The following is a 21093-nucleotide window of genomic DNA, read 5'->3' as shown; positions in this document are numbered from 1 at the left end:
ATCGCAAATATAGAAAAATTCATAAATGCAAACACTTATTTAATGATAATTTGTCGTATTGACATGTCGAAAATCCACACATGTTAGTATTTTTAAAACGGGAAATTAGTCTAAAACACCCATCGTATTTTATCTAATGAATTTTTTCGTTCTTTACTAAAATGTTAACTTTACGTTCGTTATAAATTCAAGTTAGAAAATTTTGATCACAACCTAAATTTTCAATCACTTTTTAGTCTAAAATCCCCACGTAACCCATATACAATCATTATTTATGTATAAAAAAAAATCATGTCTCACATTTATGCAATCGTTATTTATGTATAAAAAAAATCATGTCTCACTTTTTTTTAGTGACAATAATGAATATGGATTGGACCGAATCCTACTTTTTTAGGAAAAAATGACAATGATTTGGGCCATACTCCATTTTTAAGAATAAAAATGAATATGAATTCGGTAAATAAATCAGATTTAACCTTTTTTACCCCAAAAAATAACCACGTATAAATTATGTGATGGATTCAAGCAAAAAATAGTCAAAAACTTAAGTTGGAATCAAATTTTATCAACTTAATTTTATAAGAAAAGTAAAATTACCATTTTATATATGAATGATGAAAAAATTTCTTTACCAAATGTAAAGGAGGAGGTTTTGAACAATTTTCCTTTCGGAAAAGAGCATCTCTAACCGCAGGGACAAACATTTTTCCGCAATGAAGTATTTCTTTGCTTTTCTCTCTTCTTCACGTTTACGGTGCATCAAACATATTATTTTTTCTTTTGGGCCACGTGCTAGCATGCTATATGTCAATTAAGTAGTATTTCTTTGCTTTTCCCTCTCCTTCACGTTTAAGGTTAAAGAGGACGCTGCAGCGCCACGCGAAAAACTGTGCCATCTTTCAAGTTTGAATGCTCTCATCCTTTACCCAAAAGTCTTTAAGAAACGTGGGAGCTGGGAAGCGTGAATTGCTTGTTAACTGACTTCTCCATGATAACTCATTAGCCAGCAGCACACCACGTTATAAGGCTGTGAATCTAATAGTCCAATATGAATAGTTTCTCCAATTACGCAATCCGTCGTAAAAATTATGAAATGGTCTCCTGCGACGTCAGTGTCGAAAGATGGCGTACATTCGAGACAGAAACCCACCTCAGCCACGACACAAATCTTAAACGACTGCTCCAATACCAGAGGAGCCAATCCCCCCATAAAAACACGTAATAAGAATAGATTAAATCATTCCTGGATCCAAGCCATCAACCTAGTAACACATCCAAAGTGGGGTACATCGAGGACAAAACAGTTCGTTCGTGGAAGAGTGCTGCAGTCTACTTCATGCAAAGCCCAGCAAGTACTATCCCTCCAACCTTGTTTAAAGCCAAAACCAAGGGCAAAAAGAACAAGGGTCGATATTTGACATGACAAGAGTGAGACTTCGGTCCCACTCTACAATGCTGTCTAAAAGCTCATGGGAAATTCTGCACGCCAGTTAATATGTTTAACGCAGATAACCGACTAGGCGTACCTTTTCTTGCTGGATGAAACAAGCAAGCTTGTTACTGTCATACCTTTTCTTCCCATTAAGATAACTTGATTGGGTTGGATCGTCGAATGACTGTGTGTCTAACCTTCTTGATGACATAAAGAAAAGCTGTAAAACTTAATCAATTTCTCCTTCCTCTACATCATCATTAACGCTACCCAGAGCATTAGGTGGCTCCCCTTCCTCATCCTCTTCATCCACTTTCATGTACAAGCCAAGTTGTTCCAAGGGATTATTACCTCCAAACTTAAAACAACTACCAAACCCTTCCTGCAAGTGATCTGGGCTAGTCTCATCCACGGAACTAGGTAACTGCTCAAGTGGACCAGATCTGAGCATTTCCAAATCTTCGAGGAACCGGGAATTCTCATTTATTTCAACAGTTTTCTCCATCTGTGCCAGAGTCAAGAGTTATTCAAAAGACTCAAGTAAAACAAACAAGCAGCAGAAGATTTGCATCCTTTCACAACATATTCTTCAACTTTAGTACCTGCAACAGTGCCTGACGGGCAGCTTCTCTCTCAAGTTCCCTTTTCTTTCTGGCTTCAGCTGCAGCTTCTTCTTCTGCTTGTCTTCGAGCATCTTCAGCAGCTTTAGCTTCTGCTTGCAATCTAGCTTTCTCTATTATAAGGCAGCAAATTAATGAAGTGTTCATTTCAAAATTCATTTGTATTGACTTCATACACTAGCATGAGTACACAACACAAATGTTCAATAGATTGCAACCTCTCTTCTTCTGCAGCTCAAGTTCCTCCCTTTCACGGCGCAATTTCTCAGGATTTCCCTTTTCGCCCTAATCTCGCCCAAAAAATTAAAAAGGAAAAAAAAAATCAAATTTCACACGACCTTTTACAATCAATTGGGCTAATACAAGTCAATCCATAAAAATTAACCAACCTGGCCAAGAGTTTTTTCTCGGGCTTTCAAGATGGTATCAGCAAAACGGTTCTTCAGGAGAGCAGCCCTGTAGAGCTTCTCTGGGGAGACTGGCCTTCTAGCTGGAGCACTCTCCCCTAAGATTTTAAATAGTAATGGATAAGACAACAATATTAATTGTAAACAATTTCCTTATTACTCTCTCTTACCATCTTGGCGGCTATCTGACTCATCTGAATTAGGCTTCTCTTGAGAACTCTGTTCAAGCTGATCAAGCCCACTAACAGATTCTGAACCATGCATGCAAAAGTAGTCAGCAGGTTGTGAATTCCTTTTTGGAAGAAAAGTCATTTGAAACGCATAAACAGTTTACTTGACTGCCAGAGATATTTTTGCCACTTAAATGAAATAGAAAAGTGGAAGCCAAATACACACTATTACTGAAGCCGTGTCAATTGAGTGGATCCAACGTAATATCATACATCATGAGTATGCCAGAGCCATACACTCCAATCAACTAAATGAAATAGAAAAGACAAAGCCAAACGCAAACTAATACTTAAGTCATGTCAACTAGGTGGATTCAAAGTAATATCATACGTCAAGATTATATCAGCTAAAGACGAACAAACTTAATCAGTAGAAACCAGCACAAAAGCCAGAACATCCCCTGAAATAATTATTTATGGCACAAGGTGTGGATAACTCTGTATTACAGAGCCAAATGTATAAAACACTAGCCGATCCTGAAAACTATTTTCCCATTCAATAGATAATCGTCCAAAAGAAAAGTACAGCATGGAACACTTTCTTCCTTAATTTTATCAGTTTGGAGAAGAATTTTCCATTTACAACAAAAAGTAATATTACCTAAAAAAATCTGAAATGATTTTCAACTACTGATTTACTCCATACCATCGAGGCAAATGGATTGATAATAATTTCATATGGGAGAAGAAAACTCTTTGGTTATAGGTCTCAGCAAACAGAACCATATTTTCATTTTGCCAAAAATAATTATAAAAAATCATATCCAAAGTCAAGGAAACCACATTACGTAACATCAAACACAGAGACCAATTTGTTCTTGAATAACCAGCTGTATATCAATTCGCTAGTTCTAAGATGGAAATATTATTTAGTCCTTAGTTAAGAATAACTTCAAGACAGTCCAAAGAAACATATGATTCAATAACAAGACTCACAGCAGCTCATTTAACTCTCGAAAAGACAGGCATAGAGTTTTTGCCTGTCACCAAACTTATATACATAATAAACAGAAGTCACAGACACCCAAAAGAAAACGGATCAAAGCAATTGATTTAAGAACTCACGATTTCCCTCAGTCAAATCCTCTCCACCCTCCTTCTCCTGTAAAACTCTTGGAGAATCACTTTCATCCTGTAATCACGTAGTAAGAAAACCATAAGACAAGAATTACATTTCACTCCAAAACAAGGAGATAACCACAACTATAGGTTTTGTGTGTCCATTCAAAAAATTGCCAATCAGTTACACATACCAAGGTTGGCTTTGTTGCAGTGTAAGCTTTAATCTCTGCTTCACCATCAGAATGGTCAGTAGAACCCAAATCTGCAGGAAATCCGCATGTATTCAAATACTAAAACCAGGCCTAGGATTTAGTGTTTTAGGATAACCCCGACTTTCAGTATTAAAAAAAGACAAACAGCAGGGGTATTGTTTAGGTTGAAACATGTGAAGTAGAAGCAAAATAGACAGAAAAGAGACAGGTATACAAAAATGAATTACAATCCACAGATAGAACAAACCACACCATACTTTGGATATCAAAGGCTATAACCAACGATTTGATGAGGTAACTAAGTCAATAACAGTTACAACTAACATATTTAGACTTCAAATCACAAATTTGCATGGTAACAGCACAAGAATTCCATGACAAAGGGGCAACAAACCTGATTTACAATTGGACCTGTTACTCCTCAGACCGCCATCTCTCTCAATCTCAACTGCAGGGTAGCTTGAGACAGGGGGCTCATTCCCTCCAATATCAACTTCCTCATCAACAAGATCATTTCCTAATGAACCAAAATAACAATAATACATTACAAGGTTTATAAACACTAAGCAGCCAGTGTCATTTACTAAGGCACGATAAGACTAGAGGGAATAACCACCTTTGTCGACTTGCATGGATGAACTACTGAGCCCTGATTCATTAGGCAGCTGAAACAGAGAATGGAACAACACAGTCATCATAAAGGCAAAGGCATTGCAATCATATAACAAGGCACATGTAACTTTTATTTCTTTGACCCCAAGAAAATACTAGAGCGTAGAATGACAACTACTACCTCTATCTCACAAGGTTCAGCTTTTGCATCATTCTTTTGTTTCTCTTTCAAATATTCATCCAAAAGCTTTCTTAATGTGAACAAAACATCCTCACTCAGATCATAAATATCAATCTCAATCTCATCTTCTCCAGATTCCCCTGCATTAGAAATTTGCTCCCTCAAAAAGTCAACAATATTGTCGGGTAGATCTCCAAGCAAACTCTCCAATTCTCTGCTTAAATTGCACTTCTCTTCATCGGTCATTCTTGGTTTCACAGGTTGTTGCACTACTGAATGCAGCAATGGACTGAGTTTCCTCTTCTTCGATGGGGCAGTTGGCTTAACTACTTCAGCCTCCTCTTGAAGTTCAGATTTATGAGGTACTGATTGTGAACTATTTCCTGGAAGTTTCTTCTCAAGAGTTTTCCATCTGGCCTCAAAAAACTTTTGCATGGTGTCTGCCATAATATGAACATCATTTCCTGGTGGATTGTACGTCATTGCATTTGAGAAAGTAAGCTTCACATCTGCAAGAAGGTCCAACGGACTTGAGTAGACTCCCGAACCAAGCTTGCTCTTTATTGTCCCCAGATCCATTGGTTGTTTTATGACAGTGAAATAATCCGGAATGTTTAACTTAACTATATCAACAGGAGTATTAAAGACCCATGCATACTCGTGGGACATTAACTTTTTCAACAAGACCTCGCAGCTCGCTCGCAGTGAAATGAAATAGGTTCCTACTGCCCCAAACTCCCTGGCTTAGCCTCTACGAGGTTTGTCATTTTCAAAAGTTACAAAGTAGTTAACATCATAACAAAATGAAAAATCTGAAAAAAAAATGGTGATTTGGGGGAAAATAATTCTAAATGGGTTAATTGGATTTGATGGGTTACCCAATAATACCCATTTAATAAATGGATATTATTGGGTAACCCATTTATACCCATATATAAAAATTTAAGATATTCATACCCATTTATTCATGAATGAATATGAATAAATTTAATTAAATGGATTGATTTGCCACCTATAGTCATGGTGGGTGGCTTGCTTGCAAGTGTAGTTTCAGCAGAGCAAGTGGGCTGTGGGCTGTGGGGGAATTGAAATATTGAATGGGCATTCCCCCGCCTGGAGAGGAGAGCGGAGACGGAATCCAAACCCAAAAAATTGTGCGGAAGATTCAGAATAAATTAAAGTACACCAGCGACGACTTTGACCAACGAAGAGGTCCTCTCAGTCAACGCCCACACTTTCACACTACAACGCCATTCTCCTTAGTTGTAGCAGTAGTACTACTGCCATATGGGCCCACTGGATGTGCATTTCTTCGTCGTCTTCTGCATCCTTTTTCCTTTTCTTTTTTTTTTTTTTTGATAATAGCATTTTCCTTTTCTTGAATGACGGAAGGAAATTATTTGGTGGACCATCCTAATTAATTACATTTGGTAACTGAAATTCGCCGAAACTGACTAGCATAAATGAGGTTTCAGCGCTTGGTGTAGCTGCTGATTGCTGACTGCTCCTTTAGATGAGGGAGGGACATCCTGTAATGTAACTATTAATCTGGTGCTCGTGTGGTTATAGTAATAAAAAAGTAGTACTACTACTTCAGATTTTACTGCAAGAAAAGTTTAATTTAATTTTTTTTTTTCTTATCCATAACAAGCATGAATTTAAGGTGAAAGCATGTAAAAGTTTACCCTACAGTTGTCATCAACAAAACGTACCTCATGTTCTGCAACGTTTGTGCCCCCTCTGGGCAGCTCGGGCGGACTTCACGACCTTAGTTAAGGCGTCGGTCCTGGTTTCGATTCCGAGCTTGGGCTGCCTGGGGTATTTTCCTGAGGATCGGTGGGGCCCGCTCTCCTCGGGGTTGGTGGGATTAGTCGGGTGGTCCCGGATACCCCCCAACTGAAAAAAAAAAAAAAAAAAAAAATGTTCTGCAACGTTTGCACTGCAGCAGCAGCCATACCTAATGGTTCAAAGTTTCTTGTGGAAACAGGACCTTCCATCTCCATCAGGAAGTTTGCAGTTGCCGGGGAAATTCTTGGCTGTGAATCGAAACCATTCATTGACTTTATCCTATCTAAATCATTTTCAATGAGCACATAAAGTTCCCGTTCGTAGAAATTTGATACTCCATCTTCTTTTCCGTCTCAACAAATTATTTTTTTCCATAAGGGATCGTTATGTCTTTCTACGGAATCGCGGGTCTCTTTATTAGTTCCTATTGGTGCTACACAATTTCTTGGAATGTAGGCAGTGATCATGATCGATTTGATAGAAAGGAAGTCATAGTGTGTATTTGTCGTTGGGAATTTCCTGGAAAAAATCGTCGCATATTCCTCTGATTCCTTATAAAAGATATTCAGTTCATTCGAATAGAAGATTGCTATTTTTTAGAGTTTGTATGGAAAACATCCTACAGCGATTTGATGTAAATAGAAAAATATACTACAATGATTTGATACATATAAAATAAAAAGATGAATGAGAAATGTGTTCACAGAAAACATGTAAGAATTATATATATATATATATAACTGCAATACAAACACCACCAATTTTCCAACCCAAAGGAAGGAAAAAAAATAAAAATAAAAAACTGGTTGTAGCATTTTTCTTTTTTAGTCTAATTTGTTGTTTTCCTCGTTGATTTGATCATCTAATTTGTATGTGCTTTTGAATTGGTCAAAGTACGTAACCTGATGTTTATTTATGTATTATTATTTTGTAAGCAAACCTGATGTTTATTAGGTAGTACTATGAGCGGTTTACAATATATGCACTCAATGACTGAGAGTCAAAGTGGCAAGCAATGACATTGAGGAGCAAGGACTGATGGGTCTCCTCTCTCCTCATGCTGCTGATTTAATATATTTCATGGATACCGGACCGGACCGGACCGCAGCTTGGTATGCAAACTGCGGAATCGAAACCGCTTGCAGCATTTGATGGGGATTCCCACGTGTTGAATGAACCCAAAGTGTCAAATCTTGATTTTTATCGGGTACTTTTTATCTGCCTGCCGTTGGAGGCACAATAATATTTTTCAAATGTCACCTGGTGACTGGGTACCTTGTGGGGTTGCCATCCCACATCAATTTTTTGGGGGTTTGGGGTTGGGTTTATAAGTCCTTTGTGGGGTTGCCAGCCCACATCGATTTTTGGGGGGTTTGGGGTTGGGTTTATAAGTCTCTGGGAGGATCTCAAAAGTTGCCGGCTTTTGAGGTTTCTTCTGGGATTAGATTTGTTAATCTAACTTTCGTCAAAAAAAAAAAAAAAAAACCTGGTGACAGGGCTTCTGCTGGATCCCATTCGGAGTAACCTTGACAATCAAATTTCAAGGAATTGTCTTTTACTTGTACGTCGTCAAAATTCAAGCCTCGGGTCGGTTCGCCCCCCCTAAAATTGATACGAATTTAACGGTACAAAATACTTTTGAAATGAGCGATCACATGATGGGCTTAAATCCCATTGGGTCAGAGACCAGCGCCACTACCTGCACGCTCACACATTCACAGCCCATTTATGTTATTTTTAAAAAAAGCAATATTTTATTTTGTCCCCTATCCATGAACAAGAACAAGAATCCGTTTCTTCTGTTCCTCCAATCTGATGCACCAAAAATAATAGTAAGGGTAAATCACTTTCTTTCTTTTTGTCTGGAGAGGCATTTCGGAATCACCCCAAACTAATCCCCAGATTGGACATAATTTCGCCCCAAAGATACCCAGCAACGTTAGCACATGAGATCGAACCTGAGACCTTATTGTAACTATAGACGTCCAGTCCCAGCCGAGCTACCACGGGGAGCCAAGGGTAAATCACACCAAAAAATGATGGTATTCTGGCTCCTCCTTGTACTAGGTCTAGGAGCCATGTTCCGTACTGGGTGAAATAATCAGCTGCTTCTGCGGATTCTAGCCGTCACGGACCTGGGGATATTTATGGCTTCAACCGCTGAGGAGGCCAAGGGACCAAAAGAAATCACATTCACTTATTAATTCCCCCCAAGGCCCCAACCCACAAGCAGAGGGCCATACAGTTTTAACGCGTCAGATATCCTTCCATCTCCTCACCTGCCGCCTGCCTTCTCCTGATTTTTTTTTTTTCCCAAGATATTTCTTTAACTGGGCAAAGATCAAAGTCCATTCATTTATCTCAAGGAGCTCGTCTGACCTGACGTTTGCGTCAGGGCTTTCAGTCGTCCACGATATCGCAAAGCAAGGCTACGAATAAACTTGACTTCCGATCAGTTGAAAAGCAGCTACCCACCTTACTTACACAGCAAAACACCAACAACAATCACTGTTGAATACTTGAGTGAGTCACAGTACTACAACTTTTTTAAAACAAAACCTGCATTAAGATAAATACACACATCTCGTGTAATGCAAGACCAAGAAAGCACTACCAGCACAAAATTTGAGGACGCTGTCCTCCACCCAGCTGCTGAAAAGACTAAAAACCCAGTTCATCCCGTTGCACCAAATTACTACACTTGGGCGTATTGTCTGTTAGGGGTATATAATATATATTATATACCCCAGTTCAAATCAGCATATTCCTACAAGGCAAAATAACTTTTTTTTTTTAAGTTAATGTTAATACTAACATAATTTAACAAGGAAGGAAATTATTTCTATTAAGCGGGGCGGGCCCAACTGCAGATTCAATAATTTGATAACCGCAGAAATGTAAATCTGAGTCCAACTGCTACCAATAACTTAAATGCAAAACTCATTTTCATCTTGCAGCAAACAGTTATGAAGAAGCTAATATACTGCAGTGCAGAGTTTTCAGTAGAGCAGCTGAATTTTCCATAATTAGGGGAGGGGGTGGGGAAAAAATTAAAAAAAGCTGCAGGCTTTATCTAATTTTCTCGGCATGCCTTGCAGTTATTTCTTTGTACAACTGAAGCCAAAGATTCGAAATCCACAATATACTGACAGAAATTGCCGTAACAACAACAAATATCCAGGAAACCCAGAGCCATCTGGGAATCACATTATCCGCCATCCCACCCAAATAAAAAGCAAGCATTTGGTATACAAAAACCGGCCCCGCAAAAGCCCTAGCTGCGGTGTACAAAGCATAAAAAGGAGGCGACAGAGAGTCGTACAGTCTGGCGGCAAATTCCGAGTCCGATCTGCGGGCACCGGCCAGCGTCCAAGCATTCTGGCAGAAGCTGGTAATTTCTGCCAGAATCAACAGCACCAGTATCGCATATGCCCCGTGGTACACGCAGTACCGACACGTGACGAAAACGAATAAAGTGGCCAGATGGTGGCCGATGAAAAGCACATCTCTTGGGTAGAAAATCAAGTAATGGCACAGGTCCATCAAGAAATAGGCAATGCTGTAATCGAGCACTAGATTCTGGAAAGGGGTATTCTGGGAATGGAAATTGCGGTTCGGATCGATCAGGATGGCGCGACTGGCTAAAAACACGGCGGGAGTGCCGTGGGCCAGTGAAATTACGCAGCTCGACGCTTCCGGCCGGAGATTCCTGGACCAGTTGCGGAAGATGACGAAGTAAGCAATCAAGTAAAGCAGCAGATACACGGCGAAGAACACAGGAAGATTTGGCATCGGCAGCGCACTAGTAGAGAGGGTTTCCATACGATCGAAACCTGATCCAATCTAATTAATCAACGAAAATTTTAAAAAATAAATAAAAGAAAAGGCTATAAACAAATCCTATGTAGTACTTACTATTTCTGCGATTCAACCTACGAGTAAGATTGGCGGAGATTGCCAGAAAGGTTTAGTACTAGCAGGAACGGTAAGAAGAAATGCTACATTTATATATAATTAATGCAAGCCCATATATATATGGTTCCGGGGGAAGAGGCTGGAAATGTTTGGTATAGGTTGGTTTGATGTTGATGCTAAAAAGTAAAAGGTGGTTGCCTCTCCAAACTTAAATAGATTGCACTTTTCGAGAATCTTGAGACTTTCAAGAATCTTTTTTTTTCTTTTTTCTGTTTGGGTGAGCTTTTTATTGGAAGTAAAAGAAAGAAAAGAAGAACAGTGTAGAAATCGGAGATGGAAAATTTTTTTCTCTAAACGTGGAAAGAAAAGGAAGAAAAGAACCAATCTTCGATAAAAAAAACTTGTTTGGATCGCTATTTTTTGAAATTTTTGTGAGAAAAAATACATTATAATAAATTTAATGTATGTGAGCTAGAAACGTGATTAGAAAATGAACTCTCGGAAAATATAAAAATTTTTTGGAGAATAATGACAGTCCAAACAAGCAATTTGAGAAAGAATGTCTACATATGAGTACTTAGATTTCTTCCTTTCATTTCCACTTTTGCCTAAACAGCCTAGTTCCTCTCCTGTCGTTGATTTTTCCATTAAACAACCACTATAACCTAATATTAGGACGTAATAAAGGCGTTAAGTTAGCCAAGCACAAAAGAATGTGTGGAAAGAAGTCGCCGGTCACTTATTAATAAACCATCTAAGTATTCATTTCTTCAAAAAGTGCTTGAAAATGTATCGCAAATATAGAAAAATTCATAAATGCAAACACTTATTTAATGATAATTTGTCGTATTGACATGTCGAAAATCCACACATGTTAGTATTTTTAAAACGGGAAATTAGTCTAAAACACCCATCGTATTTTATCTAATGAATTTTTTCGTTCTTTACTAAAATGTTAACTTTACGTTCGTTATAAATTCAAGTTAGAAAATTTTGATCACAACCTAAATTTTCAATCACTTTTTAGTCTAAAATCCCCACGTAACCCATATACAATCATTATTTATGTATAAAAAAAAATCATGTCTCACATTTATGCAATCGTTATTTATGTATAAAAAAAATCATGTCTCACTTTTTTTTAGTGACAATAATGAATATGGATTGGACCGAATCCTACTTTTTTAGGAAAAAATGACAATGATTTGGGCCATACTCCATTTTTAAGAATAAAAATGAATATGAATTCGGTAAATAAATCAGATTTAACCTTTTTTACCCCAAAAAATAACCACGTATAAATTATGTGATGGATTCAAGCAAAAAATAGTCAAAAACTTAAGTTGGAATCAAATTTTATCAACTTAATTTTATAAGAAAAGTAAAATTACCATTTTATATATGAATGATGAAAAAATTTCTTTACCAAATGTAAAGGAGGAGGTTTTGAACAATTTTCCTTTCGGAAAAGAGCATCTCTAACCGCAGGGACAAACATTTTTCCGCAATGAAGTATTTCTTTGCTTTTCTCTCTTCTTCACGTTTACGGTGCATCAAACATATTATTTTTTCTTTTGGGCCACGTGCTAGCATGCTATATGTCAATTAAGTAGTATTTCTTTGCTTTTCCCTCTCCTTCACGTTTAAGGTTAAAGAGGACGCTGCAGCGCCACGCGAAAAACTGTGCCATCTTTCAAGTTTGAATGCTCTCATCCTTTACCCAAAAGTCTTTAAGAAACGTGGGAGCTGGGAAGCGTGAATTGCTTGTTAACTGACTTCTCCATGATAACTCATTAGCCAGCAGCACACCACGTTATAAGGCTGTGAATCTAATAGTCCAATATGAATAGTTTCTCCAATTACGCAATCCGTCGTAAAAATTATGAAATGGTCTCCTGCGACGTCAGTGTCGAAAGATGGCGTACATTCGAGACAGAAACCCACCTCAGCCACGACACAAATCTTAAACGACTGCTCCAATACCAGAGGAGCCAATCCCCCCATAAAAACACGTAATAAGAATAGATTAAATCATTCCTGGATCCAAGCCATCAACCTAGTAACACATCCAAAGTGGGGTACATCGAGGACAAAACAGTTCGTTCGTGGAAGAGTGCTGCAGTCTACTTCATGCAAAGCCCAGCAAGTACTATCCCTCCAACCTTGTTTAAAGCCAAAACCAAGGGCAAAAAGAACAAGGGTCGATATTTGACATGACAAGAGTGAGACTTCGGTCCCACTCTACAATGCTGTCTAAAAGCTCATGGGAAATTCTGCACGCCAGTTAATATGTTTAACGCAGATAACCGACTAGGCGTACCTTTTCTTGCTGGATGAAACAAGCAAGCTTGTTACTGTCATACCTTTTCTTCCCATTAAGATAACTTGATTGGGTTGGATCGTCGAATGACTGTGTGTCTAACCTTCTTGATGACATAAAGAAAAGCTGTAAAACTTAATCAATTTCTCCTTCCTCTACATCATCATTAACGCTACCCAGAGCATTAGGTGGCTCCCCTTCCTCATCCTCTTCATCCACTTTCATGTACAAGCCAAGTTGTTCCAAGGGATTATTACCTCCAAACTTAAAACAACTACCAAACCCTTCCTGCAAGTGATCTGGGCTAGTCTCATCCACGGAACTAGGTAACTGCTCAAGTGGACCAGATCTGAGCATTTCCAAATCTTCGAGGAACCGGGAATTCTCATTTATTTCAACAGTTTTCTCCATCTGTGCCAGAGTCAAGAGTTATTCAAAAGACTCAAGTAAAACAAACAAGCAGCAGAAGATTTGCATCCTTTCACAACATATTCTTCAACTTTAGTACCTGCAACAGTGCCTGACGGGCAGCTTCTCTCTCAAGTTCCCTTTTCTTTCTGGCTTCAGCTGCAGCTTCTTCTTCTGCTTGTCTTCGAGCATCTTCAGCAGCTTTAGCTTCTGCTTGCAATCTAGCTTTCTCTATTATAAGGCAGCAAATTAATGAAGTGTTCATTTCAAAATTCATTTGTATTGACTTCATACACTAGCATGAGTACACAACACAAATGTTCAATAGATTGCAACCTCTCTTCTTCTGCAGCTCAAGTTCCTCCCTTTCACGGCGCAATTTCTCAGGATTTCCCTTTTCGCCCTAATCTCGCCCAAAAAATTAAAAAGGAAAAAAAAAATCAAATTTCACACGACCTTTTACAATCAATTGGGCTAATACAAGTCAATCCATAAAAATTAACCAACCTGGCCAAGAGTTTTTTCTCGGGCTTTCAAGATGGTATCAGCAAAACGGTTCTTCAGGAGAGCAGCCCTGTAGAGCTTCTCTGGGGAGACTGGCCTTCTAGCTGGAGCACTCTCCCCTAAGATTTTAAATAGTAATGGATAAGACAACAATATTAATTGTAAACAATTTCCTTATTACTCTCTCTTACCATCTTGGCGGCTATCTGACTCATCTGAATTAGGCTTCTCTTGAGAACTCTGTTCAAGCTGATCAAGCCCACTAACAGATTCTGAACCATGCATGCAAAAGTAGTCAGCAGGTTGTGAATTCCTTTTTGGAAGAAAAGTCATTTGAAACGCATAAACAGTTTACTTGACTGCCAGAGATATTTTTGCCACTTAAATGAAATAGAAAAGTGGAAGCCAAATACACACTATTACTGAAGCCGTGTCAATTGAGTGGATCCAACGTAATATCATACATCATGAGTATGCCAGAGCCATACACTCCAATCAACTAAATGAAATAGAAAAGACAAAGCCAAACGCAAACTAATACTTAAGTCATGTCAACTAGGTGGATTCAAAGTAATATCATACGTCAAGATTATATCAGCTAAAGACGAACAAACTTAATCAGTAGAAACCAGCACAAAAGCCAGAACATCCCCTGAAATAATTATTTATGGCACAAGGTGTGGATAACTCTGTATTACAGAGCCAAATGTATAAAACACTAGCCGATCCTGAAAACTATTTTCCCATTCAATAGATAATCGTCCAAAAGAAAAGTACAGCATGGAACACTTTCTTCCTTAATTTTATCAGTTTGGAGAAGAATTTTCCATTTACAACAAAAAGTAATATTACCTAAAAAAATCTGAAATGATTTTCAACTACTGATTTACTCCATACCATCGAGGCAAATGGATTGATAATAATTTCATATGGGAGAAGAAAACTCTTTGGTTATAGGTCTCAGCAAACAGAACCATATTTTCATTTTGCCAAAAATAATTATAAAAAATCATATCCAAAGTCAAGGAAACCACATTACGTAACATCAAACACAGAGACCAATTTGTTCTTGAATAACCAGCTGTATATCAATTCGCTAGTTCTAAGATGGAAATATTATTTAGTCCTTAGTTAAGAATAACTTCAAGACAGTCCAAAGAAACATATGATTCAATAACAAGACTCACAGCAGCTCATTTAACTCTCGAAAAGACAGGCATAGAGTTTTTGCCTGTCACCAAACTTATATACATAATAAACAGAAGTCACAGACACCCAAAAGAAAACGGATCAAAGCAATTGATTTAAGAACTCACGATTTCCCTCAGTCAAATCCTCTCCACCCTCCTTCTCCTGTAAAACTCTTGGAGAATCACTTTCATCCTGTAATCACGTAGTAAGAAAACCATAAGACAAGAATTACATTTCACTCCAAAACAAGGAGATAACCACAACTATAGGTTTTGTGTGTCCATTCAAAAAATTGCCAATCAGTTACACATACCAAGGTTGGCTTTGTTGCAGTGTAAGCTTTAATCTCTGCTTCACCATCAGAATGGTCAGTAGAACCCAAATCTGCAGGAAATCCGCATGTATTCAAATACTAAAACCAGGCCTAGGATTTAGTGTTTTAGGATAACCCCGACTTTCAGTATTAAAAAAAGACAAACAGCAGGGGTATTGTTTAGGTTGAAACATGTGAAGTAGAAGCAAAATAGACAGAAAAGAGACAGGTATACAAAAATGAATTACAATCCACAGATAGAACAAACCACACCATACTTTGGATATCAAAGGCTATAACCAACGATTTGATGAGGTAACTAAGTCAATAACAGTTACAACTAACATATTTAGACTTCAAATCACAAATTTGCATGGTAACAGCACAAGAATTCCATGACAAAGGGGCAACAAACCTGATTTACAATTGGACCTGTTACTCCTCAGACCGCCATCTCTCTCAATCTCAACTGCAGGGTAGCTTGAGACAGGGGGCTCATTCCCTCCAATATCAACTTCCTCATCAACAAGATCATTTCCTAATGAACCAAAATAACAATAATACATTACAAGGTTTATAAACACTAAGCAGCCAGTGTCATTTACTAAGGCACGATAAGACTAGAGGGAATAACCACCTTTGTCGACTTGCATGGATGAACTACTGAGCCCTGATTCATTAGGCAGCTGAAACAGAGAATGGAACAACACAGTCATCATAAAGGCAAAGGCATTGCAATCATATAACAAGGCACATGTAACTTTTATTTCTTTGACCCCAAGAAAATACTAGAGCGTAGAATGACAACTACTACCTCTATCTCACAAGGTTCAGCTTTTGCATCATTCTTTTGTTTCTCTTTCAAATATTCATCCAAAAGCTTTCTTAATGTGAACAAAACATCCTCACTCAGATCATAAATATCAATCTCAATCTCATCTTCTCCAGATTCCCCTGCATTAGAAATTTGCTCCCTCAAAAAGTCAACAATATTGTCGGGTAGATCTCCAAGCAAACTCTCCAATTCTCTGCTTAAATTGCACTTCTCTTCATCGGTCATTCTTGGTTTCACAGGTTGTTGCACTACTGAATGCAGCAATGGACTGAGTTTCCTCTTCTTCGATGGGGCAGTTGGCTTAACTACTTCAGCCTCCTCTTGAAGTTCAGATTTATGAGGTACTGATTGTGAACTATTTCCTGGAAGTTTCTTCTCAAGAGTTTTCCATCTGGCCTCAAAAAACTTTTGCATGGTGTCTGCCATAATATGAACATCATTTCCTGGTGGATTGTACGTCATTGCATTTGAGAAAGTAAGCTTCACATCTGCAAGAAGGTCCAACGGACTTGAGTAGACTCCCGAACCAAGCTTGCTCTTTATTGTCCCCAGATCCATTGGTTGTTTTATGACAGTGAAATAATCCGGAATGTTTAACTTAACTATATCAACAGGAGTATTAAAGACCCATGCATACTCGTGGGACATTAACTTTTTCAACAAGACCTCGCATTGTTTCATCATTCCCACATTCGAATTTGAGATAGTACCCTGTTTCACAGACTCGAACCTCCCTGAAGTACCGCGGTTCCAACCCCGTGCCTTATTACCTGAAGAGCTTGATTTCTTTCCAGACCTAGAAACCTGGGCTGAAGATTTCCTGGAATCCAGGACCGGGGGAGCAGCTCTCTGTACATTGCTACAGCTAAGTATATCGCTAGATGACGACAATGTAACAGCATTTGTCTTCAGCAATTGAAATTTCCTCTGGAGGACCCGAATCTTTTCAAGCTCTGATCTTAACCTTAGTATCAAGCTCTTCTTCTCAGATAGAGACAATTTAGATAAAGGGACCACTTGGACAGGTACATCAAAGCCATCTCGTAAAGCAGAATTTACATCCACCCATTTTTGTCTTGGTGCAGTCGAATCCTCAGAAGCGGTAATTTCGGCCTCGAGTCTTGCTGAGCTGCCAGACCCTTCTGATTCATAATTAGGAAGAACACCAGTAGAATAAACATCTGGAAACCTCTCCTTCCTAGCCATCATTGTGCCAAGAACTTCCTCACCGAACTCAAGTCTTTTTCGTAGCCAAGTTCATATAAGAAGTTCAACCCTGAATAGAATGAATCTTGGAGAATTCATAAATATGACCTCAAGAAAATCTGGATTGACCACACATCGTAAAACGGCCACTAACACACACACGATGAAATTGAAAATTTTACAGCACTATCGAATTAACCCCCCACAATTGAAGAAATTTCTCTCCACCCCTTATGCTGTCCTAGCTTGGTTCGAATGCGCCGAACGCAATTAATACACAAAAAGAAAACAAACAGAGAGAGACCGAATATAATCTGATTGAGGCTTGTCGCAACTCGAGAAACTTGAATATTGCACTTAAATTATACAACAAATGAAGAATAATTCACTTCAACCCAATTACCTTGGCCCAGATCCCTCCTGGAGTTCCAAGAATCAAAATTCTCTTGGTACTATTAGAGGTTCGAGCAGGAAACCAGATAAATTCAGCAAGAAACTACAACTGATGAAGCGGTGCCAAAACCCTAGATCAACCTCAACAAATAATTGGAGGACCTACTTGTAAGCCGGCCGGCCTTTAATTCCGCCTGTTTCTGTATAAAACTAGGATGCAAAATAGGGAACTTGAAAACCCTAGAATCTTAAATCCCTTGAATTGGAGGCAGGGAGAGTGGATAAAGAGAAGCCAAAAAAGAAAAAAAAAAAGTAGCTGGAGGCTAAGGAAGCTCGACGAAACCTTGACTTGTGAACTTCGATTACTAATAGTTACCCACAACTCTACTTAGTAGTGGTAGTGTTTTTTTTTTTTTTTTTTTGAGGGAGAGAGAGGGCAGACCTTCGTTATTGGAGAGAGAGAGAGGCAATCACGAAAAGTAGCGACGTTAGCATTGTATTGGCTACTTTATAAAGCGGTAGCGGATTGCTATTCCCACCGCCTTTCACGATATCTGGGCCGCTTGTTGTCGGTTTGCGGCTGATCCAACGGCTGAGTCAGTGACTCAGATGTCAGCCGCTGAATTTAGATCTAACGACTCAAGCGCGTCCATTTATCTATTTGGTTGGACAGGAACCACGTTCTTCTTTCTCGTCTGCACATTACAATTCCATTGGTTAATTAAGGCTGCGGCCCACGGAGTGGTGCTCACTTTATCAAACCTCTCCTCTGAGACAGAGTGCTAGAAGCTAGAAGGCAGTAGCTGCTCGTCTGCGTTAACTCTCGGGCCCATTTAACGCGCCGATTACGCGGCCATGTCCCACTATCACCATGGTTGGTTGTTCTACTTCTTTCGCACCTCAAATCCTTATAAGACCTCTGCTTCAATGAAAATACTTCAACTCGAGCTCGAGTTTATTTGAACTCGATCAAATAGAGTTCAATCGCATATTCAAATTTCATTTTTTTCAGTAAATTTCATGCTTTTATAATAAATAATTATAAATTATATTATAAATACACTGTTAAGTAAAGTTTGACGAATATTCAAATTTTGATTTTTTTTGCTCGAATTTAACTCAATTAGTTTATCAAGTAACTTAAACTTAGCATTAACTGAATTCATGTAGATTCTTTGATCGAATTACTTGCAAGATCGAATTGAATAGCTTGAATGATTTTCACCCCTACTACTGCTGTATAAAACTTTCACACTCCTCAAATGTTTTTATAGAAAATAAAAACGACTCCAGTAATCTTTTAGTAGTAGTAGTAGTGTATTTTAGGTAGGCCCATCAATCGGGTTATATGAGTCGGATTTTCATGAGTTTATGGTCAGCTTATTTAATTTAAAACATTTTTGGATATCGGGGTCGTGAGTTTCGAATTAATAAACGTAATGATCAAACTCAACTTACAAAATATTTAAATTTTAAACCTTATTCGAGTTTAGTTCAAATTCACTTATTGCTCCTTAATTTTATTCATATAATTACTATAACTATTGAGTTATAAAACTAATTTAGCGTTCACAAAACTACAATATTAAAACTAAACATGAACAAGTAATAGATTTTAAAAAATACATAAATCAATAATTTTTCAATAATATTTATATCTAATTCGTTCAAAATATATAAAAATAATAATAAAACATACGGTCATAAACCAATACATCTTCAAATGTTAGAACTTCTTCATAGTTTTGTGACTTGAATCCGAACATGTTTGATGATTTGTGTTTCTAGACAAAAAATAATAATAATCAACCAATATTATGCTAATACAAAAATTTACTCAACCAATAAGAAAAGTTAAAGTTTCAACTATGCATTATCAATATTGACTCTCAAGAAAACTAGTAGAAAAGTTTTCAAATGTATTTTTATATTTTGTAAATTGTATATATTTAGTATTTATTAATATTATATTTGGATATATATAATTATATATAATATCAGAATATATATATTATATATATCATTATATATACGTAATTTAAGAGTCTGACTTATATCGAATTTGAGTCTAATGAGTCCCAAGTTTGGCTCATATTTAATTCTGATCTATTTTTTTAGATTCAAACTCAAATCGACTCACTAAAAGGTCAACTCATCGGATTTTTTTTTAAGTCGAACGAGTCAAACTCAAGTTGACCCAACCCCATTGACGGTCGTAATTTTAGGCAAATGATGATGTTACTACTTCTTCGAAAAACCTCAACCACTTCATTCACTTTTCCACTTTTAAAAAGAGGACGGAGTGCCTCAAACTAATTTCAACTTGTAAATCGAGTTTCAATTGATCCCTTTAAACCATATTTAAGAATGTTGGACGTATACCATGTCGTTATAGTTCCACTTAGTGTCGATAATTTTCTACGAGAATGCATTTGATACTCATCCAAAATAATTATAAAACTAGCGTGAATACCCGTGCTACGCACGTGCTAATATTATTAAAAAAATAAAAATAAAAAGGTGAATTAAAAAAGATTAAAAAATTGTACCAATACAATTAAAATATAGTATCTGTCTAACAATGGTTTGAAATATGATAGAATGTGTATATTATTCAAAATTTACCTCTTTTCGAAAGATAGATCCTGAAAAAATAATAAAAAATTATATTAAAAAATTAATGATATATTAATAAAAATGAATGTAATTAAATGTTGTTAAAATGAAATACTTACAAATATTATGCATTCGATTTGATAATCTTGCATGAAAGTGCGAACACTCTTCACACCAATCAACTTTTAATATGAAAGCCAAAATTGGTGATTTAATTAATTCTGTTGAATTTTATGAAATGCGTACTACAAATGAAAATGCACGATCTTTGCATGAATTGATTCGTTGGTTGAACAACCTATCACCATTGTCCTGAGAATTAAGTAAGTGCGAAATTCAAAATTAGTGCATTTTTTTACATAGTTTATAAATAGTATTATAAAAAATAAACATATATCAAGAAATTCTACCTTTTTTGTAATTTTCTGAGATAAGAAATATCATAACTAAATACGAATCGTGCATGCCTGTCCTGTAGATTAAGATGCATGTTACCACTGGAATCTCTGATTTGTATATTAACATTGTACCTGTTTGACAAATAAAATGTTATATACAATACATAAAAATTTGTTGAAATTAAAGGTACATGAAATTAATTACCTAACAATAATATCGACCACGTCATTACAATGCATACACACTGTTTTTGAAAAATGACCTTCACATAGTTGTCCATAATTTTTGCATAACTCATAGAACATGTTTTCTATGTTAATACTCTGAATGTAAACAAGTATTCGAAAATATTTAATCTAGTAAGAATGAAAAAAAGTATAGGTTATGATTATAAATTTAAAAAATTTGTGCAGAAATTAAATTAAATAGAGTAAGTTTACCATATG

The 21093-nt window shown here is 37.1% G+C and overlaps 3 protein-coding genes across 7 annotated transcripts; all 3 read right to left on the bottom strand.

Moving 5' to 3' along the window:
* Positions 1–1039: 1039 nt before the first annotated feature.
* On the bottom strand, positions 1040–5446 carry LOC140007561 (transcription factor GTE8-like). Of its 2 annotated transcripts, none has more exons than XM_072050251.1 (10): positions 4757–5446; positions 4583–4631; positions 4361–4483; positions 3946–4016; positions 3758–3824; positions 2633–2713; positions 2445–2560; positions 2274–2340; positions 2038–2168; positions 1040–1940 (listed from the first exon to the last, which is right to left on the bottom strand). In XM_072050251.1, the coding sequence occupies exons 1-10, from the start codon at positions 5426–5428 to the stop codon at positions 1665–1667; spliced, it is 1653 nt and encodes a 550-aa protein (XP_071906352.1). In that variant the 5' UTR covers positions 5429–5446; the 3' UTR covers positions 1040–1664. The 2 variants fall into 2 exon arrangements, with proteins under 2 accessions (XP_071906352.1, XP_071906353.1); XM_072050252.1 differs by having other exon boundaries at positions 4760–5446.
* Positions 5447–9563: 4117 nt separating this feature from the next.
* On the bottom strand, positions 9564–10739 carry LOC140007560 (TLC domain-containing protein At5g14285-like). Its single transcript, XM_072050250.1, has 2 exons — positions 10463–10739; positions 9564–10380 (listed from the first exon to the last, which is right to left on the bottom strand). The coding sequence occupies exon 2, from the start codon at positions 10367–10369 to the stop codon at positions 9617–9619; it is 753 nt and encodes a 250-aa protein (XP_071906351.1). The 5' UTR covers positions 10370–10380; positions 10463–10739; the 3' UTR covers positions 9564–9616.
* A 1553-nt stretch (positions 10740–12292) lies between these two features.
* Positions 12293–18122, bottom strand: LOC140007559 (transcription factor GTE8-like). 4 transcript variants are annotated; one of them, XM_072050246.1, is made up of 11 exons: positions 17643–18122; positions 16010–17309; positions 15836–15884; positions 15614–15736; positions 15199–15269; positions 15011–15077; positions 13886–13966; positions 13698–13813; positions 13527–13593; positions 13291–13421; positions 12293–13193 (listed from the first exon to the last, which is right to left on the bottom strand). In XM_072050246.1, exons 2-11 carry the CDS (start codon positions 17240–17242, stop codon positions 12918–12920), a joined length of 2214 nt encoding a protein of 737 aa, XP_071906347.1. In that variant the 5' UTR covers positions 17243–17309; positions 17643–18122; the 3' UTR covers positions 12293–12917. The 4 variants fall into 4 exon arrangements, with proteins under 4 accessions (XP_071906347.1, XP_071906349.1, XP_071906346.1 ...); XM_072050248.1 differs by having other exon boundaries at positions 16013–17309; positions 17643–18121; XM_072050245.1 differs by having other exon boundaries at positions 16010–18122.
* Between the last annotated feature and the right edge of the window lie 2971 nt (positions 18123–21093).

This window comes from Coffea arabica, chromosome 5c (assembly GCF_036785885.1).
Source record: "Coffea arabica cultivar ET-39 chromosome 5c, Coffea Arabica ET-39 HiFi, whole genome shotgun sequence".
NCBI classification, from domain to species: Eukaryota; Viridiplantae; Streptophyta; class Magnoliopsida; order Gentianales; family Rubiaceae; genus Coffea; species Coffea arabica.
This window is presented reverse-complemented; position numbering and strand designations above follow the sequence as displayed.

Coding starts and splice junctions, on each gene's coding strand:
- LOC140007561 (XM_072050251.1), bottom strand. CDS start 5,428: ATGTCCCACGAGTATGCATGGGTCTTTAATACTCCTGTTGATATAGTT. Junction 4,484..4,582: donor ATCCATGCAAGTCGACAAAG/GTGGTTATTCCC, acceptor TTGGTTCATTAG/GAAATGATCTTGTTGATGAG. Junction 1,941..2,037: donor CCCGTCAGGCACTGTTGCAG/GTACTAAAGTTG, acceptor ACTCTGGCACAG/ATGGAGAAAACTGTTGAAAT.
- LOC140007560 (XM_072050250.1), bottom strand. CDS start 10,369: ATGGAAACCCTCTCTACTAGTGCGCTGCCGATGCCAAATCTTCCTGTG.
- LOC140007559 (XM_072050245.1), bottom strand. CDS start 17,242: ATGATGGCTAGGAAGGAGAGGTTTCCAGATGTTTATTCTACTGGTGTT. Junction 13,967..15,010: donor GGATTTGACTGAGGGAAATC/GTGAGTTCTTAA, acceptor TGCATGGTTCAG/AATCTGTTAGTGGGCTTGAT. Junction 13,194..13,290: donor CCCGTCAGGCACTGTTGCAG/GTACTAAAGTTG, acceptor ACTCTGGCACAG/ATGGAGAAAACTGTTGAAAT.